General features: G+C 45.4%; 1 protein-coding gene across 4 annotated transcripts in view; it reads left to right on the top strand.

The window, feature by feature from the left end:
- TMEM241 (transmembrane protein 241) overlaps positions 1-25372 on the top strand; it is a 116445-nt gene extending 91073 nt beyond the window's left edge. For 3 of the 4 annotated variants that reach the window (XM_045041778.1, XM_019815072.3, XM_045041780.1), the window contains 2 exons: positions 15512-15576; positions 22798-25372. In XM_045041778.1, the coding sequence (XP_044897713.1) occupies positions 15512-15576; positions 22798-22858 (126 nt within the window). In that variant the 3' untranslated portion in view covers positions 22859-25372. Of the gene's footprint in view, positions 1-15511; positions 15577-22077; positions 22760-22797 lie in introns of those variants that run through there. The other variant, XM_045041779.1, reaches the window with a different exon arrangement.
- The last annotated feature ends 1355 nt before the right edge of the window (positions 25373-26727 follow it).

Raw genomic sequence — 26727 nt, 5'->3', positions numbered from 1 at the left:
CCTCTGCTGGAGGATACACTGGCGAGTACTCTGTTCACTGTAGGATAGGATTGCATACACGAGTGCTGAGTAAATGCCTGAATCTGCTGATGTTACTTCACACATCTTTGCAGGTTTGTGCCCTCGCGTCAGGACAGGGAAAGGCGGAATTCTGCTTGTTACCTCATGCAGTACCTCCAGCTGCCCCCAGTAAGGCTCTCCTTCTCCGGATGCGCACATTCCTTCCTTTGTGCATTTATCATTTCCTTGTAAAGACCCTCCCTCCGTATCCCTAAAATTAAGTTCTCCGAGGTGTGGCCCAACACAGGGTGATCAGCAAAGAGCTCTCCTGTACGTGCCCAAACCGGAGGGTGGACTGTGTGGGCAGAAACGAGCTGCCTGGGTCACGAGAGAAGGAGCTGCCGTAGTCAAAGCTAATACGGTGAAACCTTCCTTGGGAAATTCAAAGGTGCAGACTCTTATGATGGGAAGGCGGAGTTTTGACACAAATAGAAAGGAGTAACATGTGGATTTGAAAGACCTGTGGTGATGTTTTTGTTTCTGTGTAAGTAAACCTGTCTGTAAGGCCAGGCCAACAAGCAGGTTGTTCTTGTCTATATGGATCCCAAATAGCGAGTCAGTCAAATACCCAGCAAGAAAAGTTTTTTCAGTCAACAGTGAATTGCCTGGTACCATGTAAACACAGCTAGTGTTAGATTTGTCATTTAATTACGTTGTTTCTGTGCCCTTCTAGGGGGTCTTGAGGGGGTGGTAGTTGTAAGGGGAACAGGATCTCCCAGGCTACACCTCCACATCTGTCTTCTCCTCCTGGGACTTCCGGAGGCTGGGGGTCTGCACAGGGAGCAGACCCCCCAGTCACATCTGTCTCCAAGGAAAATTCCACCTCGTTTCTTTTCTGCTTCGTCTCAGGCCATTATTCCCTATTTGGGGTTTGTGTGCTTTCTGTACAGTTTTCCAGATGCACGATGTTTGGCCCAGAATGTGGTAGGTGATTAGTCAAGAGTTGATAAAATACCCACCACTTTCCCTCACCTCCATGTCAGGAGAAGAAAAGGAAGGACAAGGATCAGGCAAATTAGAAAAATCACAATAATCAGATCACTCCTTCCCAGCCAGCCACCTGGGTGTGAGCCTGTGAGCCCAAGGAGGTCAGGGAATATCTTTTTTTCTTTTTTGAAGTTTTATCTATTTGGAGAGGGCGGGGGGAAGAGGTGTGTGCACACAAGCGAGGGGGCACACAGAGAGAGGGAGAGAAAGAATCCCAAGCAGGCTCTGTGCCATCAGCGTAAAACCCAACGTGGGGCTCAATCATATGACGGTGAGATCATGACCTGAGCCGAAATCACGAGTCGGAGGCTTAACTCAAGGTTATATTCCTAACACCTGGCAGAGTGTCCCCACTCGCCATTAACATGCCCAAATAAGGTACAAAGTGTCGGGGGTTTTCCCAGGCGCAAAATTTGAACTGTAAAGAATTTGGTGAGTATTAAAGTGCCTCTTCCATTTTTTTTTTATTGAAACTGGAATTAGGAGTCATTGTTTTCAAGTCTCTGGGTAGTCTTTTGTACAATGACTACCCCTCCCCCTAAAAAAGAAACAAGATTGTCACACTGTGTTAGTTCTAATTCTAAGAAGGAATTCAAGGATCCAATCACCTGTTATTATCTCTGCACTGCCCTCTCTCCCCGAGAAAGGATTTTCACCGGTGAAAACAAATGTTTTTCTTTAGGTGAGAGTTAAGAGGTGTTCTCTTGACTTTGGTCCCTGTACTCTTGCAAATTATTACCTTACGGATGCTGCAGTAAGCATGGTCGACACTACTATCCCAAATTGCCGAATGTTTGCACCGTTAGGCTTTGCTGTTCAGATCTCTTTACCGTCCTCTGTGCACCCTTAAAATATTAGGATTTTGAGTTCAGCACTTTCAGGGGGAGGTGTTTGGCGGTTATTCAGTGTCACCTTTCATTGGAGTATATAAGTTTTGCCTTTCAAGAATAGCTAGAACTCTTGAGAAATTAGAAAAAGAGTTAACTCCAGGGAACTGAGGGAGTAGGTGGGTGTCTTCTCGAATCCCCCACTGCAGCCAGCCCAGCTCCGAGCCCATTCTGTGTGATTAATAGATACTTCTTCACGGAAGTACTCCCTGGCCCAGCATCAGAGTTGAGCTACAGCTGCGTGAACCACTCAGACCTCACCAAGTTCTGATGCGTCTTCTGGGGAGTCAGTCATGGTTATTCACATTTTCCTCAATTTATACTCAGGCAGGCTGTTGACTGTTCACTCTGAGAATTATGTAATGCATAACTGGCTTTTGATACTCGTGCTTTATTTATTTGTTTGTTTATTTATGAGAGAGAGAGTATGTGCATGAGCAGGGGAGGGGCAAAGGGAGAGGAAGCAGGCTCTTCACCCAGTGCAGAGCCTGACTCAGGGCCCAGCCTCGCCACCGTGAGCTCATGACCTGAGCTGAAATCAAGAGTCTTGGATGCTTAACTGACTGAGCCACTCAGGTGCCCCTCAATACCCATGCTTAAGAGGTTTTTCTATTTCCTGAAATTTTTTTTTCACGTTGCTCTATTGGAACATGTAACATTCAGCAGAGTTATTCAGCAGCAATTTATAAAGTGCTGAGACAGTAGAGAGTTGTGATAGGTAGCCCAGCTCTCAGGAGACAGAAAGACCTGGATCAGAATTCCATTCTAGCAGTGTAACCTTGGAAAGATTACTTAGCCTTCGTATGGATCAGCTTTCTCATCTGTAAAATGGAAATCACTGTATGACTTCACAGAAATGTTGCAGGGATTGTAGGAAATAATGTGTGTTGCACATTTTATGTTCGCTAGGCAGCATTACTTGCAAACAATGAGCCTTTCCTTCGCCGATGGAGAAACATTTGACATGTTGTTTGCATTTTGAGTTCAGCTACAATTTGAGAGCTGCTGACTCGTGTTGATAGAGAGCCTTCACGTATGCTCTGTGCCATTTTCCCATTCTCGTGTCAAGAGAAATTCAAAATGACCAGATCCAAGTAACACCACAGGTTTCAAAGTGCTGTGTTCAATTTTTCAAATGACTCAGAGAATCTGTTTTTTCTAACATTTTGGAAGTTCTACCCGGGTGTTTATTTAAAAAAGAAGCAGCAAGAAAAAGAGGATCAGCCCTAAATATCGTTGGCCGGGTCTCCAGTAGGGAAATTGCAGCTGTCTGCCCTGTACTAGCTTGGTTGTAAGAGAATGGGGAAATGAGAGGCAAGTGGTGTCCAATCTGATGTGGAGCCACATACCCACCAGAATGGCTAAAATTCTAGACACTGACAATACCAAATGTCGGGGAGGATACACAGTAACATTTCTGGTTTAGAAAACACTAACGCTAAACTTTAGAAAAAGAGGTCTGTGTTACAACAGAGCAGTCCCACACCTGGCTTATGTCTGGGAGAGTACACTTTATCTCTCTCATCTACTTCTAATGGATGTATTTTGCCTGTAACCCCTGCTTCTTTAAGCTTCTTAAAAATTCTCACCAGAACAAGTCAGGGAATGAATAAAATCCCTAATCCCCTTTAAAAAAATTTTTAAGTGAAAGTCTAAGGGGCACCTGGGTGGCTCAGTCGGTTAAGCATCCGACTTCGTCTCAGGGCATGATCTCATGTCTTGTGAGTTCGAGCCCTGCGTCGGGCTCTGTGCTGACAGCTCAGAGCCCGAAGCCTGCTTTGGATTCTGTGTCTCCCTTTCTGTCTGCTCCTTCCCTGTTCACGCTCTGTCTCTCCTTCAAAAATGAACATTCCAAAAAAATTTTTTAATTAAAAAAAAGAAAGACTAAAATTTAATCCCTGAGAAACACTTTATAGAGGATTCCTTTCTTATAGAGAGGAAAACTGAAATCCAGAAAGGGCAGCTGGCCCACCTGAGGTCACTCAGGGAGTCTCTGACCCCCAGGACTCCCCCACAGACATGGGCACAAAAACAGAGGCCCACGAGAGTGGCATGAGCTCTTTTGAAGTCCAGGATGACCTCTGGCATGCTGATCAAACCAGATACCCAGTCTTCCTGAAACCAGCTGCCTGCTTCCCTAAGTAAAAAAAATTCCATGGGTTTTTTTTATTTTTATTTTTTTAATTTTCATTTTTTAATTATTATTATTATTTTTTTAATGTTTATTTATTTTTGAGACAGAGAGAGACAGAGCATGAACGGGGGAGGGTCAGAGAGAGAGGGAGACACACAATCTGAAGCAGGCTCCAGGCTCTGAGCTGTCAGCACAGAGCCTGACGCGGGGCTCGAACTCATGGACCGTGAGATCATGACCTGAGCCGAAGTTGGACGCTTAACCGACTGAGTCACCCAGGCGCCCCAAGGCTTTTTTTTTAATACCTGCTAGGAGAAAAGGGGTTCCCAGCTATTGAGCTTTTTTTTCTTTCCTCTCTCTGTTTCTTTCAGCTTTAACGGTGGCCACTACTCACCTCACTTGGTGCTCTAGTTGATACCCAGGGGCTTAGAGTTTGCTGACTTGTTTGTACTGTTCCTTCTATGTAGAACGCCCTTCCCAAACATCCTCACCCAGTAATTCTTATCTGTCCCAGATTAATACGGGCATTGCCTCGGTGTGGGGCTTGTTCCATGGTATCCAGAGTGTACTCGTAATCTCAGCACTTAGCGTGTTATATTGATACAATTTGCTTGGTCACCTTCTGGAGCAGCTGACCTGGAATAGGGTGCCGCGAGGGCAGGTTCTGGACTTCCATTTTCGCCTCTCTAGCGCCCAGGGAGGTGCTCTGTGTGCGTCATTTAGCCTCTGCTCCATTCCAGCAATAACTCAAAGCCTTTTTCCTTTTTCACTTCTAATTCGGTGACAGCTTCTTCTGAAACTGTTAGTCCTTGTTTTTTTAACTTTCATTTTTTTTTAACTCTCCAAAAGAGCAAGGAATAATGTCTTTCCTCAGGCTGCCATTACAAAATACCACAGACTGGGCGGCTTAAGCAACAGATATTTATTTCTCACAGTTCTGGAGGCCACCAGTACATGACCAAGGTTGGGTTGGTGTCTGGAGGAAGCTCTCTCCTTGGGTTGCAGATGGCTGCCTTCTGGCTGTGTCTTCACATGGCAGAGAGAGAGAGAGCGAGCGAGCTCTCTGGTCTCTTCTTACAAGGTCACTAAGCCCATCATGAGGACCCCCCTCACCCATGACCTCATCTAGCCCTGATTACCTTCCAAAGGCCCCATCTCCATATTGGAGGTTAGGGCTTAAACATATGAATGGGGGGAGGGGGAGTCCATAGAGAGGAGCTTGCTGACATTTTGCAGTGGGTGCCAGCTTGTCCAGCAATAGCTAAAAGCCTTCGCGGTTTGTGTGAATCCCTCTGGTGGAACTGAGCTGACATAGTGAGTCTTGCACAAGCTTTGTACATTCCTCAGGAGTTGTCACTCTCAGATCGTGCAGAATCGAGTGTGACTGGACCTGGGCCAGGGCACCGCCCATGACCTCACAGCCTCACTTCTCCCGATTGGTATTTCTTCAGGAATTACTGGGATTAAGGAAGGAGGCTGGTTGTAAGTAGCAAAAGGATTTTTCCCAAATGGGCACCATGTTTCTTTAAACATGGCAAGGAGGTCCTGCTGTATGTATTTTGGCAAATCTGTTCTTCCACCTCTAGTATTACTAAGGGTAACAATGGCATGAATTGAACTTCTGTCAAAAGGAGATGAACAAAAGCCTCATGGTCTTGGAGTAAATATAATTATGGTGCTTTTATTTAAAGCTCCTTTGAGCTTAAATTTATTTCATTTCTAAAAATACACTTCAGAGATTAGATCTATCCTTTGAGTGAATCAAAACAACTTAGAAAATTAAACACCTTAGCCACATGCCCTTCCTTTCCAGAAGCACAGAGTACTGTTTAGCTTTGGGAGACTGATGGAACTTTTTAATCAGCAGGACAAAATCTAAAAAATAACTTTGTCAGAAACCCATCCTTCTAAAGGTAAGTCTGTGAGAAGCTGGGTACATTTACTGAGTAAGATGAAACTGAGAAAGTTGAGGGAATGTTCCAGAATGAAGAATCTACTAACTCTATGCCAGGCTGTCCCTGAATTGAGTTTGAGAGGAAGTTGGGGCTATCTCAAATTCTCCATTTGTCTTCAACAATGGGATGTTCTAAGTACATCAACATTATACTTGGCATATTTACAGCCCCTTTACTTGATAGAAAATCCAACAAATCAGGTATTTTAGGATGAGCTGAAGTGGAATGCCAACAGGGATAAAAAGAAGCCCTCCAAAGGTACCAGGAAACACTTCGTCAGTGTACATATTAATATGGGCGCTTGAGAAATATGAATACTGAAAAGAAAAGTCTGACACCTGGGGGAAGAGCTAACACCTTCTGCACAGCTGTGCCAGGAAGTTACAAGTCCCAAGAGAAAACATGTCCAAAGGGCCACAGATTTTTGAAGTTACAACCAAAGGACCGGTGTCAGATGGTGTGACAAGACGCACAGGTCTTTTCAGTACATAGCATGTGTTGGACACTTCAAAGTCTGGGTACTTAAACTCTACTGCCCACGCCTCTTCCCTTCTGGGAATGTAGACTAAGAGAATTCATGCACAAGGAATAGTAGACAAGTGGGAAACAAAGTTGAGTTGAAAATGTCAACCCTGGTTTAGAGACTTAAGGCTTTCTGCTCCTTATAGCGGGCATGGCTTCCTTCCCATCCTCCAATCCCACCCCGAACAGGTGGAGACAGAAACTCCAGAGAATTTTATTGCTTGGATTCAAGAGAAGAGAGAAACCATATAGAGTCTGGGTTTTGTGCTTGAAGCCCTGGAATCCCACCAACAAGTGAAACGAGCCTCAGTAAATGTACAGCAAGATAAGTAAGTCTTCCCATCAGAATGAACTTGGATGAGAATAAAAGGCTAGGAGGCCGAAGAGTTTCCTTCCCGATGGGCAGAGAGAATCATAAGGAAGAACTTGTTCCTCTCACCACTGGCTGCCTTATTAATCCCCATCAGTTGCATCATATCTGAAACTGTGTCTGAAGAGAAAGACACTGTGCCTTTAAGAAAGTCCTGTTGCCCCAGGTTGGTGTGTATATGTATGTACATATGTGTGTGTGTGTGTGTGTGTGTGTGTATATATATATATATATATATATATATATTTAATATATCTTTTAAATATATATTTGATGTATATTATATATTAATATATTTTTAATTATATATATATATAACTTTAGACTATGATAAAAGAACAAAGGTAATTAAAATTGTAGTGATGAATTAATAAGATTGTTCTTCTGATACCTGGCAAAAGGAATAACTCATTGTGCACTTGAATGAGGCGATGCCGAAGATTATTAATAGCCAAGCCCAGAGTTTAGCTTGGGTTGTCTCTCATTAATAATTACACTGATCGGGGCACCTGGGTGGCTCAGTTGGTTGAGCATCTGACTTCGGCTCATGTCATGATCTTGTGGTTCATGGGTTTGAACCCCATACTGGGCCCTGTGCTGACAGCTCAGAGCCTGGAGCCTGCTTTGGATTCTGTGTCTCCCTCTGTCTCTGTCCCTCCCCCACTCATGCTTTCTCTCTCTCTCTCTCTCTCTCTCTCTCTCTCTCTCTCTCTCTCAAAAATAATAATAATTACACTGATCATGGGGCTCCTGGGTGGCTCAGTCGGTTGAGCAACGGACTCTTGATTTTGGCTCAGGCCCTGATCCCAGGGACGTGGATCAAGTCTCATGATGGCTCTGTGCTGAGTGTGGAGCCTGCTTGAGATTCTCTGTCTCTGTCTCTCTTTCTCTCTCTCTCCCTCTGCCCCTCTTCCTCGCCTATGCTTGCTCTCTCTCTCTAAAATAAAAAGTAATAATAATAATTATTACACTGATCATTATAATAAATCATAGGATTGATAATAAGGGTTAATTGAACATTTAAATATTGCCAAGTAGATTCTCAGCCTTAGGTGAGGTGTTTGTCTGGTGGACTTGGAATAGTTCCTTGGGTCCTAGGTGAAAAAAGAGATAATCTGCTCTCAGTTTATAAATTTTTATCGTCTTACTCTTTACTCTAAAAGGAAGGTTAATTAGTAATATTCACAGGTGAGTCTTCGACACAGACAGACTCCAGGCCAGTCTGACATATGCCTTCCGCTCCGTGGTCTGTGAGGGAGTTACAGCCTGCCCTTCTTTGGAGATGTGGCTGTGCCAAGCTGTCCCACACCAGCTGGACAGAGTAGCTCTTGAGACAGTGCTGGAGTTTGGGGGGGGGGGGGTTGTAGAGATCTCCTTACATTTTCATGGTCAAGCATATCACCTGGTGATCCGTTCACATGTAGATGTTGTTCGGTAGGTCTGGGGTGGGGCCTGGGATTCTGCATTTCCTACAGGCTCCCAGGTGTAGATGGCAAGGGCATGCAAGACATCTGGTGTTCAGTCTGCCCAGCACTTTCCCTCCCTCCCCCCAGGGAAATGTTCCTTCCTTGATTCTAACCATGAAGTTCAAGGATGAACTTCCACACTCTTACATTCTCTGCCCCCCTAGCCATGGTCAGTTGGTCCAGGAGACAATCAGAATCTTTCCTGACATTTTTGGACTTGAAATCAGAGTGAACCAGCTGCAGATCCTCCCTGAGGAGCTCTTTCTAGCCTCCTGGAGGTAATTGCGCAAAGAAGCAGAGAAGAGGAGCAGAGAATGTCTCTGTGCTTCTCCCGTCCGGGGTCCAAGTGCCCTTAATATATCAAAAGGGATTTAAAAATAAGATTTTAGGGCACTGGGTGGCTCAGTTGGTTGAGCGTCTGACTCATGGTTTTGGCTCAGGTCGAGTCCCATGTCAGGCTGTGTTCTGTGGCGTCTGCTTAAGATTATCTCTCTCTCTTCCTCTGACCCTCTGCCCTGCTTGTGCTTTCTCTCTCTCTCTCTAAAACAAATAACAAAAAACAAGACTGTGACTTACCAGCTCTGATGACTAGTGCAGTTCTGGAAAGTATATTTATTGGCCACTTACCTTACGTGGGTCTCTGTTGGTATGTCCTGAACATACAAAGATGGATAGTGCATGCCCCGGTTGGGGAGACCACACATTTCCATAGTTTAACATGTACAATGTCAAGGGGCATGGAAGTCACTGGAAGAAGTGCCTGATCCACTTAGATGTGTGGATGGGGCGAGGCAGGGGGGAAGGTCCAGAAAATGTTTTCTAGAAATGGATTTTCTTTTTTTTTTTTTTTTTTTAATGTTTATTTATTTTGAGAGAAAGAGAGAGAGAGCTCAGGGGAGGGGCAGAGAGAGAGAGGGAGAGAAAGAATCCCAAGCAGGCTCCACTCTGTCATTATGGAGCCCAATCGCACAAACCAACCATGAGATCATGACCTGAGCTGACATCAAGAGTGGGACACTTGGGGTGCCTGGGTGGCTCAGTCGGTTAAGCATATGGCTTTGGCTCAGGTGGTGAGTTTGTGAGTTTGAGCCCTGTGTTGGGCTCTGTGCTGACAGCTCAGAGCCTGGAGCCTGCTTTGGATTCTTTGTCTCCTTTTCTCTCTGCCCCTCTCCTGCTTGTGCTCTCTCTCTCTCTCAAAAATAAACATTAAAAAAAAAAAAAAAGAGTGGGACACTTAACCAACGGATTCACCCAGGTGTCCCTAGAAATGGGTTTTCAAAAAGTGAGCAGGAATTGTGTGGGGAGGCCTTTGAAACTGTTCCAGGCAGAGAGACCTTGCAGCAAAGGCAGTGTGATGGTAGAACCCGTGTTTGAAGAACTACAGCTAGTTGAAGTAGGAGGTGCAGGCTGTAAGTGAGGCAGTCACCGTGAAGGGCTTTTATACGTGCTGCAGTCCCTTTTTTCTGAAGTCGTAGGTATTTAAACAACAAAATACTAACAAGCAACAAGCCTGATTCCTGCCCCCCCAAATGCACGACTGTCTGGCAGGTTCCCACCAACAATATTCCCCTTTATTTTTCCCTTAGACAAACAGAAAATTTGTCTTAGGATCAAAATGAATGTTTAAAAAACAAGCCTGATCTGCTTTAAATACCAAAATCTGTTTCAATAACACAGAGGTTGTGACATCCGTTGACAAAGCCAGGAAGTTCAAAGCCCCTGCTGCCGCAGACACAATGTATTGAGTTCTGCTGTTGTTGGCGTCCCTCAGCTGTGGCGGGTCCTGGTGTTTGTTATTCAGATCTGTGTGTACAGGGGAGACATTCCTCAGACCACAGGACTCTTTCTTCTGTGGGGAAAAATTTGTATTTTTGAAAATGCTTTTTGAAAATAAGGACAAGTGCTCGTAATGGCTGCTACTTAAGTTTCTTGAATGGCAAGTTCCAAGTGTAACTTGAAGTCTATTTCTTGAGCAGATTTTAGCCATTTTTTTTAATGTTTATTTATTTTTGAGAGAGAGAAAGACAGAGACAGAGTGTGAGTGGGGGAGGGGCAGAGAGAGAGGGAAACAAAGAATCTGAAGCAGGCTCCAGGCTCCGAGCTGTCAGCACAGAGCCCGACATGGGGCTCGAACCCATGAACTGTGAGATCTCGACCTGAGCTGAAGTCGGATGCTCAACAGACTGAGCCACCCAGGAGTCCCAGATTTTAGCCATTTTTTTAAACACTTAAAAAAAAAAAGTTTACACATTTTCTGACATCCACTGCCAGAACCTTTTCATCATCTGAAGCTGAAACTCTGTACCCATTAACACTAACTCCCCACTCACAGTTACCCCCCAGGCCCTGGTAACTCCCATTCTACTTTGTGTCTCTGAATTTGACTCCTCAAAGCACCTAATGTAAGTGGAATCACAATATTTGTCTTCTGTATCTGGCTTATTTCACTTAGCATGATGTCTTTAAGGTTCATCCATGTTGTCGCATGGGTCAGAATTGCCTTCCTTCGAAAGGCTGAATAACCATGTATACACCAGATTTTGGGTATCTGTTCATCCATTGATGGATACTTGGGTTCCTTCCAAATCTGAGCTATTGTGAATAATACTGCTATGAACATGGGTTTGCAAATATCTCTTTGAAGCCCTGTCTTCAGTGGATTCTTCTTTTTTTCTCCTTCTAAAACTGCGTGGAGGGGTATGTGACAGGCTCAGTCAGTAGAGCATGAGACTCTTGATCTCAGGGTTGTAAGTTCAAGCCCCATGTTGGGTGTAGAGATTACTTAAAAAACAAAATCTTTAAAAAAAAAAAAAACCATATGGAGCTCACATGGACCCTTTCTTGAGTTTCTGGCTGTGTGAGAAGGTTGACCTGGGAGTCGAGGTCTTTTCCACCCCTCACTGCTTGGGGTCCCAGGCCCCTGGAGCAAATCACTCACCGTCTCTCGGTCACAGTTCCCCCACCTGTGATCGCAGGGAGTCCCTTCCACCTCTCAGGTCCTGCACCTAGGTGACCGTGTGTAGGGCACTCTGTACCCAGACTTGTGCCTTCAGCTATTCCTGGCTTCTGTTTATTCCGCAGTAGAACCGGAAGCAGAGTGGGCCCTTGGCATGAACAGGTTTATCATTCACACTTTTGAGGGGTCTTGAGCAGTCCTGATGGCCCATGGCATACAGAAATCTTCCACTTGGCTGAGGCATGAATTTGACGCTCACATCGCACGTTGAGGTTGATGTGTGGGTGCAAGTCACTTAGTGGGCAAGTCGGGCTGGCCGAGTGCCCATTGTCTGCCTCTCAGTGAGGCGCTGTCAGCTCCTACTCAACCCATCTTCAGCAGTGACTTTTGTGAACTGGTAGAACTTTGGTGACTGTGTGTATGTGTGTGTGAGAAAATGCCTCCGATGCTGACTGCGAGGGCTGGCAATGGAAGCAAAAGGAAGCCCAAGAAACCAGTGTTTCTTACTGAATAGATTACAAAGTGGTCTGTTGAACTTCACAGTAGCTCCGTGGTGCAGACAGCTTCACCATACATTCACTACAGAAATAAGATACGTCTCTCTGTGAAATTTTAGTGAGTGTCTCAGCCAGCAGAAAATGTGCTCATCGAGAGATAAAACTTTAGAAAAGTTTGAAAAAGTGCCTCGGGAGAAAGGCAAGAGACTGTACAAACATCTCCAGGAAGCGGCACATGTCAAAGGCACCAGTGTGGCTACTAAACCAGTCTTATTTTCAAGTAAGGGCTGGTTTGGAAGTTTTAAGATGTGTTTTTCTTGGCAAAAGGTGCAGTTAAGAGGAATAAGCAGGCCCGTTGTCTATCTCATGGCAGACGGGATTCCTCCTGGGCTAAGAGGCGTGTGGAGGAACAGAGGCCCAAGTCCCAGGCTGGGGTACTTCAGGGCAGGTGGGAGGTGGCAGCCTCACACGCTAGATGGAAAGCCACATGAGAGACGCAACCAGAGAATGAGGGCCGAAGCCCGTCAGAGAAGGCCGTAAAGAGGTGATAAGGGGTGAAGGGCATGAAGACATGGTGAAGAATTAGGAAAGGCTAGTTGGGCCCTTCATAAATTTTGTGAGGTGTTCCGTTACACCAAGCTGCCAACATCGTGGCCATCCGTCAGTAGAACGGGGCCTGCTTCATCAGTCCTAAGAAACGTATCACCATTGGCACCATGTCAGGACATCCCAAGAAGTTGCAAAAGTAAAGAGAAATGAACAAACTTAACTTTGATTAAGAAGAAGGAAGGAGGGACACTTGGGTGGCTCAGTCAGTTGAGCATCTGACTCTTGATTTCAACTCAGGTCATGATCCCAGGGTCGTGGGATTAAGCCCCATGTCAGGCTCTGCACTGACCGTGGAGCCTGCTTAAGAATTTCTCTGTCTCTCTCTGTCTCTCTGTCTCTGTCTCTCTCTCCACCTCCATCTGCCCCTCTCCCCCACTCACACTCTCTCTCTCTCTCTAAAATAAAAAAAAATTGGGGGTGGGGCACCTGGGTGGCTCAGTCGGTTGAGCAGCCGGCTTCGGCTCAGGTCATGATCTTGTCGTTTATGGGTTCCAGTCCCACGTCGGGCTCTGTGCTGACAGCTCAGAGCCTGGAGCCTGCTTCCATTCTGTGTCTCCCTCTCTCTCAGCCCCTCCGCTGCTCACACTCTGTCTCTCTCTAAAATAAATAAACATTAGGGACCCCTGGGTGGCTCACTCGGTTGGGCGTCCAACTTCAGCTCAGGTCATGATCTTGCGGTTTGTGAGTTCGAGCCCCGCATCGGGCTCTGTGCTGACAGTTCGGAGCCTGGAGCCTGCTTCGGATTCTGTGTCTCCTTCTCTCTCTGCCCCTCCCCAACTTGTGCTCTGTCTCTCTCTATCAAAAATAAATAAATGTAAAAAAAATAAACATTAAAAAATTAAAAAAATAATTAAATTAAAAATTTAAATTTTAAAAAACTAAGGGAGGAAAAAAAGGAAGAGAAAATGACAATAAAATTAAGAACGAAAGGGAAGGTAATTAAAATGGGCACCAATGAGAAAAAATAATATTTTTTCCAAATAGCAAAATGCTAATGAGTTGGAAAATCTAGATGAAACACATTTTTGGAAAAAGTGAAAATGACAAACTTGAATCAAGGAGAAGGAGAAAATTTGATTAGGACGTTGGCCGTTAAAGACCACCCCAACTAGAAGGTGCAGGTCCAAAGGTGTTCAAGTCAGAATTAACATCCACAGTAAAGATCGTCTTTATTCTTTATAGGAAAATAAGCAGGGAGGTTGATGAACTAACTTATGTGGTTGGTATAACCTTGTTTCCAAAACCAGATGGCTACACTGTGAGCTAACAAAATATTAGGCCCACTTCAGGTATGACCATTGATGCAAAGGTCCTAAATATAATGTTAAATAAAACGAGAGGAGGGTAGGAGGAGAACAAGCGCCATTCATCATGCTCTGTGAGGTACCGTCCCCCCCCCCCCCGGGGCGCCTGGGTGGCTCAGTCGGTTAAGCATCTGACTTCAGCTCAGCTCATGATCTTGTGGTTCGTGGGATTGAGCCCCGTGTCAATCGCGAGTGGGGGAGAGGGGCAGAGGGAGAGAGAGAGAGAGAGAGAGAGAGAGAGAGAGAATCTCACTGTCATCTAGCCCTGCTGACAGCACAGCCTGCTTGGGATCCTCTCTCTCTGCCCCTCCTGTGCTCTCTGTCTCGCATTCTCTCCCTCTCTCTCTCTCAAAAATAAATAAACTTGTAAAAAAAATTTTAAAAAGAAAAGAAAGATACATGCTCCCACCGCCACCCCCAGCACTCTGACAATCCTCTTTCCTCTGTTCTTTGGGTTCAGCTTTGCAAGCTGTCTGGCTGACCTGGTCGCCGCTTCATTTTTGTTCCCAAAGACAACCCAGGTCTGTTTTGTTATCAGGGTTTTTGCTGCAAGTCAATAAAAGAAGCAAACAGAAAGGGACTCAAATAGATAAATTACAAAGGTTCTGAAACTTCACAGAGTTTCTATACTGAAGGTCCCTGGTTTATGTTCCCAGACTTCTTTTTAAGATGGTAAATGAATGAGGATAAGGCTCCTTCAACATACTCCTCCTTCCTTCGAACCACCTGCTTGCTGCCTTGTTCCCAGCTTGGACACCCAAAGAGGGCTCCAGGACAGTGGATGGGTCCCCTTGAGTGAGATGGTATTGCCCATGTCCCAGGGTGTCCAGCCTGAGTGACCCATCCCACAATGATCTGCTTCTTACTTCTCATTGCAAGAAAGTAAGTCCTCAGGCTGACCTTCCTAACAGAAGCTGTCTTGCATCTGAGAATATGGAATTCTAGGAAAATGACCATCTTTTCCTAAGCAGGCATTCCAAATGGTGACGAACTTGGGTCTTTGGTTCACGTATACTCTGTGTGCTGTTTGGTGATACCGTGGGGGTGCAAGTTCTGTTACTGCCATTCCAAGACACTCTTCCGTAATTTCTAGCTCTGAAAGATGTGGGGGTAGCCTCTTCCCTCTCTTTTGGCTTCTAGACACTTGCAAATATTTGTTTTAAGTTTATTCATCTTTTTTTTAGAAATTTGTACAGCCTACGGGGGCTCGAACTCACGACCCTGAGATCAAGCATTGCGTGGTCCTCTGACCGAGTCAGCCAGGTGCCCCTGCAAGAGTTAGTTAATGATCTAATTGTTCCCTCCCCCAAGAAGTATCTGGTTTTGTAGAATGTGTATCACGGGCCAGCAAGACATGGCCATTAGGACAGGGGAGAGACGGTGCTGTGGGCAAAGGCAGGGTGACAGCCAAGTTTTTATCTGGAGGATCTGGGGACAGATGAATGAGCACAACTGGCTTTGGGGATTATTTCTTCACCTTGAGACAGGATGGAAATGAATATTCTCACCATGCCCCTGCCCTGGAGAGAGATGGGTGAGACGTTGGCTGCGTGCCTCCTCTTTTGAAGAGTTCGGAAGTTAAATGTCTCTTTGAAGATTCTCACCTCCCGAATAGACTAGGACTTGGCATTTTCCACACCAAATGCTTAGCTCAGAGGGAGCACTAAATACAGGGGCCTCACAAGTCATTGTGAACGATGACTTTGGAGAAGGTTACCGAAGTCCTGCTGCTCTGATGGCCTTTTGTTGAAATTATTTCCGCAGGTCCTCACAGCTGGCTTGTCCATATTGCTGTTTGATATGATCCTGACGAGTGCAACAGTGGGATGGTAAGTCTTTTGCCTGGAGAGAGGAAGAGCAAATTTATTGTTTGGGTTTCACCAGGATACTAATTTTTTTTCTCAAATGTTGGCAAAAGGGTGTTTGGAGTGTGTGTGTGTGTATTTTTTAAGTTTGTATTTATTTATTTTGAGAGATAGAGCAGGGGAGGGACAGAGAGAGAGAGAGAGAGAGAGAGAGAGAGAGAGAATCCCAAGCAGGCTCCGCACTGTCAGCACAGACCCCGACATGGGGCTAGAACCCACGAACCACGAGATTGTGACCCGAGCTGAAATCAAGAGTCAGATGCTCAAACTGACTGAGCCACCCCGGCCAGGCCGCCCTGGGGTATGTATTTTATTGACACACAAATATATATCCAGAGGAGTACATATGTCATGAATGTGCAACGTGATGAATTTTCACAACTGAATATACCAAACCCGTTGCAGTCAGCATCCAGATCAAGAAACAGAACACCACTGTGCATCTTTCAGCCACTCATCCACACCAGCGTAAGCACCAGCGGTGAACTACTAGTTTTGTATGTATTATGTGATTTTACCAAGATTTTATAACTACTATGATTGGGTGAGGATTCAAAACCAGATCTGTGTGTATCCAAGGTCCTGTAGCCTTCATGTACTTCTGCACGACTGATTTGGCAAACACCAGGGATTTACCAGCAGTGTAGACAGTGTCTAGGTAACAGTGGGCCGTAAGGGAGGTATAAGAGAAATTGGCCTGTACGTTCCTCTTCCCACCAATATGATCATCCATAAAGAGCTTCTAGATAATTCGACAGCAATACGAAAGGAGTGTTATCCAGGATAAGACAGCTCTATTTCTTGTTCAAGGGCTGACATGATGAACTAAGATTGTCCAGTGGAATGATCATAGGAAAAAGATCTCATTGTCTTGGGTTTTTTAATGCTATTAGCAATAATTCTATCAATTAGCTAAAAATATCTTTTGAGTGACTGCCACATGTGAAGTAAGACATCCTTCAGCCTTCAAGGAGCACGGGGGAATGGAAATCGTGAAGATAGTTTGTGGGATAAGATAGTCATAGTCTGAATGCACGGTGAATGTGAGGGCCGAAGGAAGGAGAGAGGACGGGCCAGCAGGCGGGCTATGCAACTGGTTTGAACTGGACCTTAGGCAGAACACAGAGGCCGAGCAAGGCGGTGGGTGGAAGAGGATTTGGGCCCTCTGGCCCCAGGAAAGGCAAGGAAGGGTGGAGAGGCAGGCAGGGAGTGCCAACGGTGAGAGTTAGTGATTTGGAACCAGAGCTGGGGCTGTGGGGCACAGAGCTAATCCTTCGCGCCTTCCTCCTTCCTCTGCACCTGTCCTTCCAGGAAGGCATGACGCCCACAGTGGGCCACTGACATCCAAAAACCCAACTGCTAAGATCTCCTGGTACATTCCCAGTGTCTCCTGACACTCTTCCCCCAATGTCTGTATCTTAACCTTCATAGTGATAGTCTAAATTCTTGGCGTATTTTTCTATCTCACGAATAAGCCTTGGACAACCATAATCTGTACAGAATTTCAGAACGGATTTAAAAAACCCAGGCATTGACCGGAGTGTGAGAAATAGGAGAGAGGTGGCTCTCCAGTGGGGAGGAAAGGCCGAGCCTAGATATTACAGCAGCAGTCTGGAAGAGGCCAGGTCTGCAGGCTGTTTCACATCCTGTGAACTTTATGGTATGCCCTGAGCAAAATGGAAAGAAAGGCTGCGTGTTCCCAAATCAAGGAAACAGCGTGTGTGATTATTGCAAAAGGAACCTTGACTTTGGAATTTCCTGATTTTTCAGAACTTGAGTTTAAGGATGGTGTGTTTTCAGCCTCAAAGAATTTTCCAACCACAAAGTGAACCACCAGAAGAGGAGTGTCAGACTCTAGTTCAGATTTCCTGTCTTTTGCACAGAGCCGGCCCGCGCTGTCCCCAGCGGAGCCTGGGTGACCAGCTCTCAGACCCTGGGCACAGGCAGGCCTGCTGTCTGACGTGTGGGAGCTTAGACTGATCAGAAGTCACAGAGGGCAGGGACTGCAGAACTGTTTTGTTTAGACGTCCCGTGTTTGCCCGTAGGGTCATTATTGCTTGTTTTTTGGCTTTCGGAGTTTAAATTCGATCACGTTTAGAAATCAGGTGATTTCCCCATAAGAGTCCAAATTTCCTGATTTTTTTGAAAATGTGGAACAAGTGCCACGTTGAGCCTGTACGTCCCCACGGCAGCGGTTGCCGGACCAGGTAGAGGCTGCCTGTCACGTGGACGTGGGCTAAGTCAGCACGGCCTCCACGGCTCCAGGCTGGCTGAGGCCAGGGGGTTCTGTCTCAGCTACATCCGAACACCCATTTGCTTTATACTCATTCATGTCACAAAAAGCGTGTGGTGGGCTCCGAGGCTACAGACAGTGCGTGACCCCAGCAAGGTCACCGTCCGGGAAATGAGTTCAGATGTCATTAGCCGCCTTCTTGGACGGGGAGCAGCTTAGCTGTACAAAACAGGTCATCATCTAAAGTAGGGTTTTCCTTCACCTCAGCACTGTTGACGTTTTGGGCTACAGTGAATAATTCTTTGCTGTAGGGAGCTGTGCTGTGCTTTGTAGGGTTTTTAGCTACAAACTGAGCCCCACCCCACCGATGCCAACGGCACCTCCTCAGATGTCTCCAGATACTGCCACATGTCCCTTTGGCAGCAAAATGACCCCAGTTGGGAATCACAGATCTAAATGATTGTGGTGGTTAGTGGAGAAAACGCCATTCCAAATTTCAGCAAGATCTTAAGAACCTTGCTCAGCCTCTAATTAGAGATTTGGTCAGCTCGTGTGTCAAGGCCTGGGCAGCCTCTCCCACCCTCTCTGTGCACAGCCCCGTCAGCACGTACCACACGTGAGTGCCGGGTGAGGGTTCACACCCCATCTACCTGCAATCGTGAGCTCTTGCGGAAGGGAAACCACATTTTACGCACCTTTGTGTCTCCCTGCCTAGCCCTAAGGGCTTGCCGAATAAACGAGTGGCCAGCCTTCTAAATACTGTACCCCCAAAATTATAACCCTTGGGGCACCTGAGTGCCTCAGTTGGTTAAGTGTCTGACTCCTGATTTCGGCTCAGGTCATAATCTCATGGTTTGTGAGTTCCAGCCTGCATTGGGCTTCATGCTTCATGCAGTGCAGAGAATGCTTGGGATTCTCTCTCTCTCCCCCTGGCCCTCTCTGCTCTTCCCCTGCTTGCTCTCTCTCTCTCTCAAAATAAATAAATAAACTTAAAAAATGTGTGTATATATATATATATATATATATATGTATATATATGGAGGAAAATTATAAACCTAAGTACCAATGTTGGTCAAATTTTAAAGTCTTTAACTATTTTTTTAATGTTTATTTTTGAGAGAGAGAGAGACAGAGCATGAGTGGGGGAGGGGCAGAGAGAGAGAGAGAGGGAGACACAGAATCAAAAGCACCGACACAGGGCTCGAACTCATGGACTGTGAGATCATGAACTAAGCCGAAGTCAGATGAGCCACTGAGCCACTCAGGAGCCCCCTAAAGTCTTTTCTTAAAAGCAACTGATCTTGTCCAGCAAATTATCTTGTTTTTTATTATAAAAACAATCTATTGCAAACCCAGAATTTAAATGTCCAGATTAATATTTAATTATTCACTTTCAATTAACAGAGTTTTATTGTATATATTGATATGAATTCCCTTTATTCCAAAATTTCAGCAAAGAGGATTCAACACACACAAAAGAAAAAATGCTGAACTGTGAGCAGTGTCCCTGCTGAGTAGAATTAGTTGTGGGTGCCCTCTCTTTGCATCCTTTTTAGACACTCTTCTCTTTGCAATAGTTTCTCTTTGCAAAAGTACAAGGAGAGAAAATGACCAAAACACAACCTCTTTGTTTTGAGGATTCCGTGACCACTTCTCTCCTTAGGCAGTCATTCATGGGGCCCACCAGTGATCATGGCTTACCAACATGCTTGATCTCAGCACAAGCCTCACTAATACCAACAGTCTTTAGAAAATGGTCTTATATCATCTTTGAGTAACAACGTCTTACGCCTTTAATTTTAGGACACTGCACGGAGACTGCCCAAGCCTCTTTGTAGGAAGAGTGAATTTAGGGGGTGAAGAAAGTACTCCCCCCAACACACCCCATAGTGTAGCTAGGATCACAGTGACTGAAATTTACCAGTTTTCCATTTGAGTTAAAAAGGGTGCCTGGGTGGCTCAGTCGGTTAAGTGTCCCACTCTTGATCTCAGCTCAGGTGTTGAACTTAGGGTCGTGAGCTCAAGCCCCACATTGGACTCTGTGCTGGCGATAAAACCTAGTTAAAAAAATTTTAAAGGGGAGCCTGGGAGGCTCAGTCGGTTGAGCATCCAACTCTTGATCTCGGCTCAGGTCATGATCTCACGGTTCAAGCCCCACATTGGGCTCTGCACTGACTGTGTGGAGCCTGCTTGGGATTCTCTCTCTCCCTTTCTGTCTGCCCCTCCCCTGTTCATGCTCTGTCTCTGTCTCTCAAAATAAATAAACATGAAAAAAATCTTTAAAAAAAAAACCTTTTAAAAAATGTGAAAACTCTCTAAAATGCTAAGAAGGGACTTCTAAATTACTATCACTCATTACTTCTCAACAGAGAGTAAATTATCAAATTGTGAACTGTCACTCACAGTACATTAGGCAGATCTCTAGGCACATTAGGAAAAGAGAAAAAACAAAAATAGTTTGGACTATAGGTGGGAGAAAGGGGAGCAAGGGTAAGAAATTCATCGTCATTCATTGAGAAAATATTTATTATGTGCTGCATGAAGGGCTAGGCCTACAGATGGAAAAGGGTACAGTCCCTGCCCCCTATCAAGTGCAATCAGGAGCGGCTTGAATAAGCACAATAATGAATGTAAAATTGAGATAGGAAAAGACTGGAGGGCCGCCGAAAATAAAGCCCTGGGAGAGGACCTAGTGATGAGTATTTCTGGCCGGGTATGCTCTGCCATCTGGTATGGCAGAGCCTTCATTGCATGAAGTGTGTTCACTTCAGGAATGATGGGAATCACAAGATTTGCAAACAGTTTGGTCAAGCTCTGACTTAAATGGTTGTAATGCTATTAAGATTCCTGCACCCCGTGTCAGCTTCTCCTGCTGTTTAGAAGACAACGTCAAAGCTCACCTCCCTGGCTCTCTTAACAGTAAACTGAACCAAGGTTTGTTTCCTTCTGAGCATTCACTAAGCTGCTTTGGTGTTTCATGAAATAGCTAAACTGAACGGATGAAATGCAAGGTTATTACATTTCAGCATGGTTCTAAGGCCATGGGGGGAGGAGTGGCAACGAGCCAGCCCATACCCTGTTCTTCTCCCTGGTGACAAAGCAGGGTTCCTGGAAACCCATAGAAATGGCTGAGCCCCTAGTTACCTTTGCAGAAACAAGCCCCGCCCAAGCCCAAAGGCCCGTGCAGCCTTTGTGTCAGGTCACGGTGACTCTGCACTTGCCCCAGTGTTTCAGAAGATGACGTGTGCATTCTTTAAGGGTCAGTCTGAGGAAGGGCTTCCCTCAGGAGGGAGGAACCATGTGCCCTGGGTCTTTGATAAGTAAGATCCCCATCGACGCTTGCTTGGACCCCACGGCCAGAGTTGCTCAACAGGGAAACAGGCTTGCTTTGTGCAGCAGGACGTGCCTGCCCCTCAGGAGAAGTCTTCAGGCAGAGTCGGAACATCAGCTCTGAGGGCCAGTGAGGAAGGCATTGCTGCTCTGGGAGGACAGTCAGCTAGTCAGTATATTTTATCGCTTGTGCATTATAGGCCAAATGTGGGGGTTGATGGCTTCCAGTATATCCTTTTCAGCCTCACGGACACTGCTGGATGTGACCGTCTCCTGGGGCACAGACAAGACCAGAGCTGAATAGCATGCACAGGGTCACGTGGCTAATAAATGCCTGAGCCACAATCGGAACTCAGTTTATTGTTTTAATAGTCTCACGCTTGCTCAGCTCATTCCTGTGCTAAATGGGGCAAATGGTACATTTACCATTATCTTTATGTCAGAGTCCCTCACATGGGTGACACTTCTCGCTGGGAATGTGATGTGCACAGCCTACCTGTGTTTCGTATGTTTGGTGCCCCGGGCGAATGTTAGAAACATAAAGATGCCGGGGTGCCTGGGTGGCTCAGTTGCTTAAGCTCTGACTTTGGCTTAGGTCATGATCTCACGGTTCATGGGTTCAAGCGCCGCGTCAGGCTCTGTGCTGACATCTCAGAACCTGGAGCCTGCTTTGGATTCTGTGTCTCCCTCTCTCTCTTCCCCTCCCCTGCTCATACTTTCTGTCTCTCAAAGATAAATAAAAATGTTTAAAAAAAAAAAAAAAGAAAGAAACATAAAGATGCCATAGTGTAAATGTGTGTGTGTATTGTGGGTGGCCTTGTGGGGGACGTGGGAGAAGACTGGAAGGGCAGGTAGAACCGAAGGGCTGTTCGCCCCTCTGACCAAGAGCATTTCATCACCAGGGACCTCCTGTCATAATCTTTTGTGATGGCCCAGTCCAGTCCTCAGAAGTGCTTTTTGGGAAGAATTTTGGGATTCAAACCAGACGTCGATTGTCTACCAAGAAGTTTAAAATAGAAAATGTACAGAGACCTTTGGATGTATTCAGTTTTAGGCATGTTAAAATATTCAACTCCTTCTCAGGGTCTGCAGTTTTCTCACCACCTTTTCATTTTCAAATCACTGACCACATTTCTTTCTGCTCTGGTGGGAGATTCGTGATTTGCCTTTAGTATTTTCATCTCTGAGTGTTCTGTTAGTCTCAGTGAAATAACAGGCTTCAGAGACCGTCACCCCAGTGATGATCAGACTGGATACCTGCATGGGTTCATGTCATCAACCCTCTGTGTCCACTGCGGAGTGGAGCATGTCACTTCACCAGGCCAGAATGAACAGGACACACAACCTTCTTCCTGGGGACAGGAGGCAGGGGAAGATCAAATCCCACTTTGCAGCCCACTCCCCTCCTGCCACACAGCTGAGGTCTACTTGGGACGACCAGGCAGTTCCTGGGCCTGACCTGGCAGCAGGGCAGGCCTGGTGGGGGTTAGGGAAGGAGGGATCCCTCACCCCGATGCAGGTGAGCACCGGGAAGTCTGTGGGTCCACAGCCTCCAGACTCGAGGGACTAGAAAGCTGACCTCTTGCTGTTTTGTTTTGTTTTGTTTTGTTTTGTTTTTGCAGCCTCCTGCTTGGCGGACTCGGAGAGGCCTTGCTGGTTTTCTCGGAGCAGAAGGGCTCGTAAGGACAGGAAAAATAGACTCACAGGCTGCTGGCTGGAATGCACGGCCCCTGGGCCTCAGAGGTCCCGCTCAAATGTGTTAGAAGGAAGAAAACAGGGACAACAAGGCCACCACTTCTCACTGCATCAAGGAGAAGTCTCTGGGCTGTTGGAGAGAATTGACTGTGTTGCGTCTTCCTGCTCCGAGAGGCTCACTCAAGCCTTGCTGACCGTGCTGGGCCCAGTGGGGCAGACCCAGACCCAGAACCCCCCATGTGGGGATGGGTCTGCTCACCTTGACTGATGTGCAGGCCTCCTTATTAAACACCCTTCACCAAACATGACTATACGGAGGCGGGCTCAAGGAATTTCGTTGCACTTTGTTTTATGTGTTTACATCTTTGGAGACTTTTCTGGGGACACCTTTCCCTTGCTGTCATGGGCTTGCCTGGAGCCCCCACTCACCCACTTAGGAGCACAGACAGAATTCCTCATGGAGGGCTTTCACGGAGGGCAGGGGCAGAGATGAGGGTCAAATGGGAGTTCTGAGTCAAGTAAGACATCAGCAAGGATGCTGTTACTCCAGAGAGAGTGCTAAAGCCTTTTTGGGGTTGTGTGTTGTGTTGAATTCTATACACTCTTGTTGTCCACTGTGAGACTAACTTGCTCCTAAATGATCACCAGAGGGAATAGGGTTTATAACTGTTGATGGATGTGCTCCCTGGCCAGTGACACAAACATAGAACATACGTATACACAAAAGCACACGCATTTATATTCACATCCCTTAAAGCTTTTGATCCATTGAATTCCCTGATGGCTCAGAGGAGATTTCACTCATATCATTGAACACTGAAGTATATTTTTCGGGCCAGATTAAAAATTTGATTAAGACTCTAAATCTTCCTCTGTGGGAGTCCAAAGAAATGAACATGCATGAAATGGTACTTGCTTCTGAACTCACAGTGAAGGTTTAAGAAAATAATGTCTGACTTCAAATATTTCTGCTCATGACAGGTTTTGAATGCCTGACTGCTCTGCCAGGTGTCGGGTCTGGTCATGTTGAGATGTAGAAGGTAGTGAAGTCCCAGTGAGCCCTCCCCGGGCAGGAAGCCAGGCTGGCACTGGTGGTCATGCGTGCCATTCATGGAGAACCATCTTCGTCGTCTGGGAAATAAGCCTGTCCATGGAGAATAAGGTCAGCTTAGTCAGGGGCCATTCTTCCAACTTGTTGAAAAAATACACAGAAGATGAAACAAATAGGAATGGATTCGTATATTTGGAACTTGAGTACCTTAAATTCATTCCCTTGTCTTTTCCTGGTCTCTGTGTGTCATTTAAGGTAAGGATGTTCAGAGTGATGTTTACACAGATACAGTTTTGGTTTTTTTTTAATGTTTATTTATTTTGAGAGTGAGAGAGAGCGTGCACAGCTGGGGACAGACAGAGAGAGAGCGCGAGACAGAGAATCCCAAGCAGGCTCTGCACTGCCAGCCCAAAGCCTGACTCGGGGCTCAGTCCCACAACCATGAGATCACGATATGAGCGGAAATCAAAGAGTTGGAAGCTTAACCAACTGGGCCACCCAGGTTCCCCTACACACATATAGTTTCAGTTTGCTGTATGTCCTTCATCTATATAAATTTTACAGAGGCTGAGGATCAAATAGAAAACCAGGTTTAGAATTGCCCTTGTCCTTTTGCTCCCACAAAACTCTTTCTGTACAACTGAGAGAGTTCTCCTTTTGTGGAAAGTGGCATTTGTCCAAATGTCATCTGAAGCCTGTCTTTCCAAGTGCCATTCAAGCACATGGAGGTTCCTAAGTCAGGAAAGAACCATGCACGGGTAATGGGCCCATCTCCTGTTCCTAGAAGACCTGTTCTTTAAAGAATCTCTACTAAGGACTTTTTTATTTTTGTTTGTTTGAATTTTTTTAATGGCATTCCAGAGTCCCATTGTTTTTATTTTTTAATTTCTTAATTTGAGTAGAGTTGATACACATGTTAGTTTTAGGTGTACAACTTAGTGATTTGACAAGTTTACACATTATGCTATGCTCACCACGAGTGGACCATCTGTCCTATTACATCGCTATTAGGATATTATTGACTATGTTCCTTATTCTGTGCTTTTTATTCCCATGCCTTACTCATTCCATAATCCAAAGCCTGTACCTCCCTCTCCCCTTCAGCTGTTATGCTCCCCCTGACCCCCCAATCCCTTTGGCAACTCATCTGTTTCTTCTCTGTTTTTATAGTTCTGATTCTCCTTTTTGTTTTTTTATTCATTTTTAAAAATTCTAAGTGAAGTCATATGGTATTTGTCTTTCTCAGTCTGATTTATGCCACTTAGCACAATACCTTTTAGGTCCATCCATGTTGTTTCATGTGGCTTGATCTCGTCCTTTTTTATGGCTGTGTAATACTCCACTGTGTATATATACCACATAATATGCCACATAAGTCTGTCAGTGGACATTGAGGTTGCTTCCATATCTCGGCTATTGTAAATAATGCTGCAATAAACATAGGGTACATAGATCTTTTCAAGTTAGTGTTTTCATTTTCCCTGGGTAAATACCTGATAGTGAAATTACTGGATCATATGGTATTTCTATCTTTGATTTTTTGAGGCACCTCCATACTGTTTTCCACAGAGGCTGCACCAGTTTGCTTCTACCAACAGTGCACAAGGGTTCCTTTTTCTCCACGTCTTCACCCACACTTGTTTCTTCTTGATTTTAGCCATTCTGACAGGTGTGAGGTGGTATCTCATTGTGGTTTTGATTTGCATTTCCCTGATGACGAGTGATGTTGAGCATCGTTTCATGTGTCTGTTGGCCATCTTTAGATCTTCTTTGGAGAAATGACTGTTCAGGTCCCCTGCCCATTTTTAAAACAGGTTGTTTGTTTTTTTTGGTGTTGAGTTGTATAAGCTCTTTACATATTTCGGATAGTAACTCCTTTTTGGATGTATCATTTGCAAATATCTTCTCCCATTCGGTAGGTTGTCTTTTTGTTTGGTTGATTGTTTCCTTTGTTGTGCAAAAGCTTCTTATTTTGATGTGATCCCCATAGTTTGTTTTTGTTTTTGATTCCCTTGCCTCAGGAGACATCTAGAAAAATGTTCCTACCACTGATGTCAGAATGATTACTGCCTATGCTCTCTCCTAGGACGTTTATGGTTTCAGGTCTCACATTGAGGTCTTTAATCTATTTTGAGTTTATTTTTATGTACAATGTAAGAAAGTGGTCCAGTTTCATTGTTTTTAAAACCTCAGGTATTATCTTACTTTGACACCAGCAGGAGGCAGAGGATGAGGTGTTTCTTCAATAGACCATCCTGTTTCCTTTAGCTTCCATCTCTCCTAGGGCTTTCCCTCTGCCCCCCAAGCCTTAATTTCTACATTTTATGCCAAGTTCACATGCTCAGCTCTAAGTGCAGGGTGAGCGAGAGGTCTATAGACCCAGGGGCTGGCCCAGATTACTGCAGTCCCCTTAGCTCTCATTGTCTGTGGCTCTCTGCTTCCCTCACCCAGCACTCCCTTTTTTCAAAAATGATCCATTTGGCCATGTCTTGTCTGGGTCTGATGATCCCGACCTTGCTGGCCCCAAGTCAAAGCCAAAGTGCTTGGTTTTTTCATTTGTACAAATAAAGTATGCTTTCCGCCAAAGGAGGCCAGATTCTGTATGATTGTATATTGTTACGAATCTCCTGTGGATATAAAGAAAAATAAACCGTTTGTTTTCATGATAATTTGCCTTTCTTTCTCTTCTCTTCAAACTCAGCTGGAGAGGATTGCAAAAACAGTTGTTATCCCTGGGGGAAGGGAGCAGGGGGAGGGTTCTTGCATCTTAAATACAGACTCTGACTTCTTCCAATATCCAGGCCAC

This window comes from Felis catus, chromosome D3 (genome assembly GCF_018350175.1).
Source record: "Felis catus isolate Fca126 chromosome D3, F.catus_Fca126_mat1.0, whole genome shotgun sequence".
Lineage (NCBI taxonomy): Eukaryota > Metazoa > Chordata > Mammalia > Carnivora > Felidae > Felis > Felis catus.
This window is presented reverse-complemented; position numbering and strand designations above follow the sequence as displayed.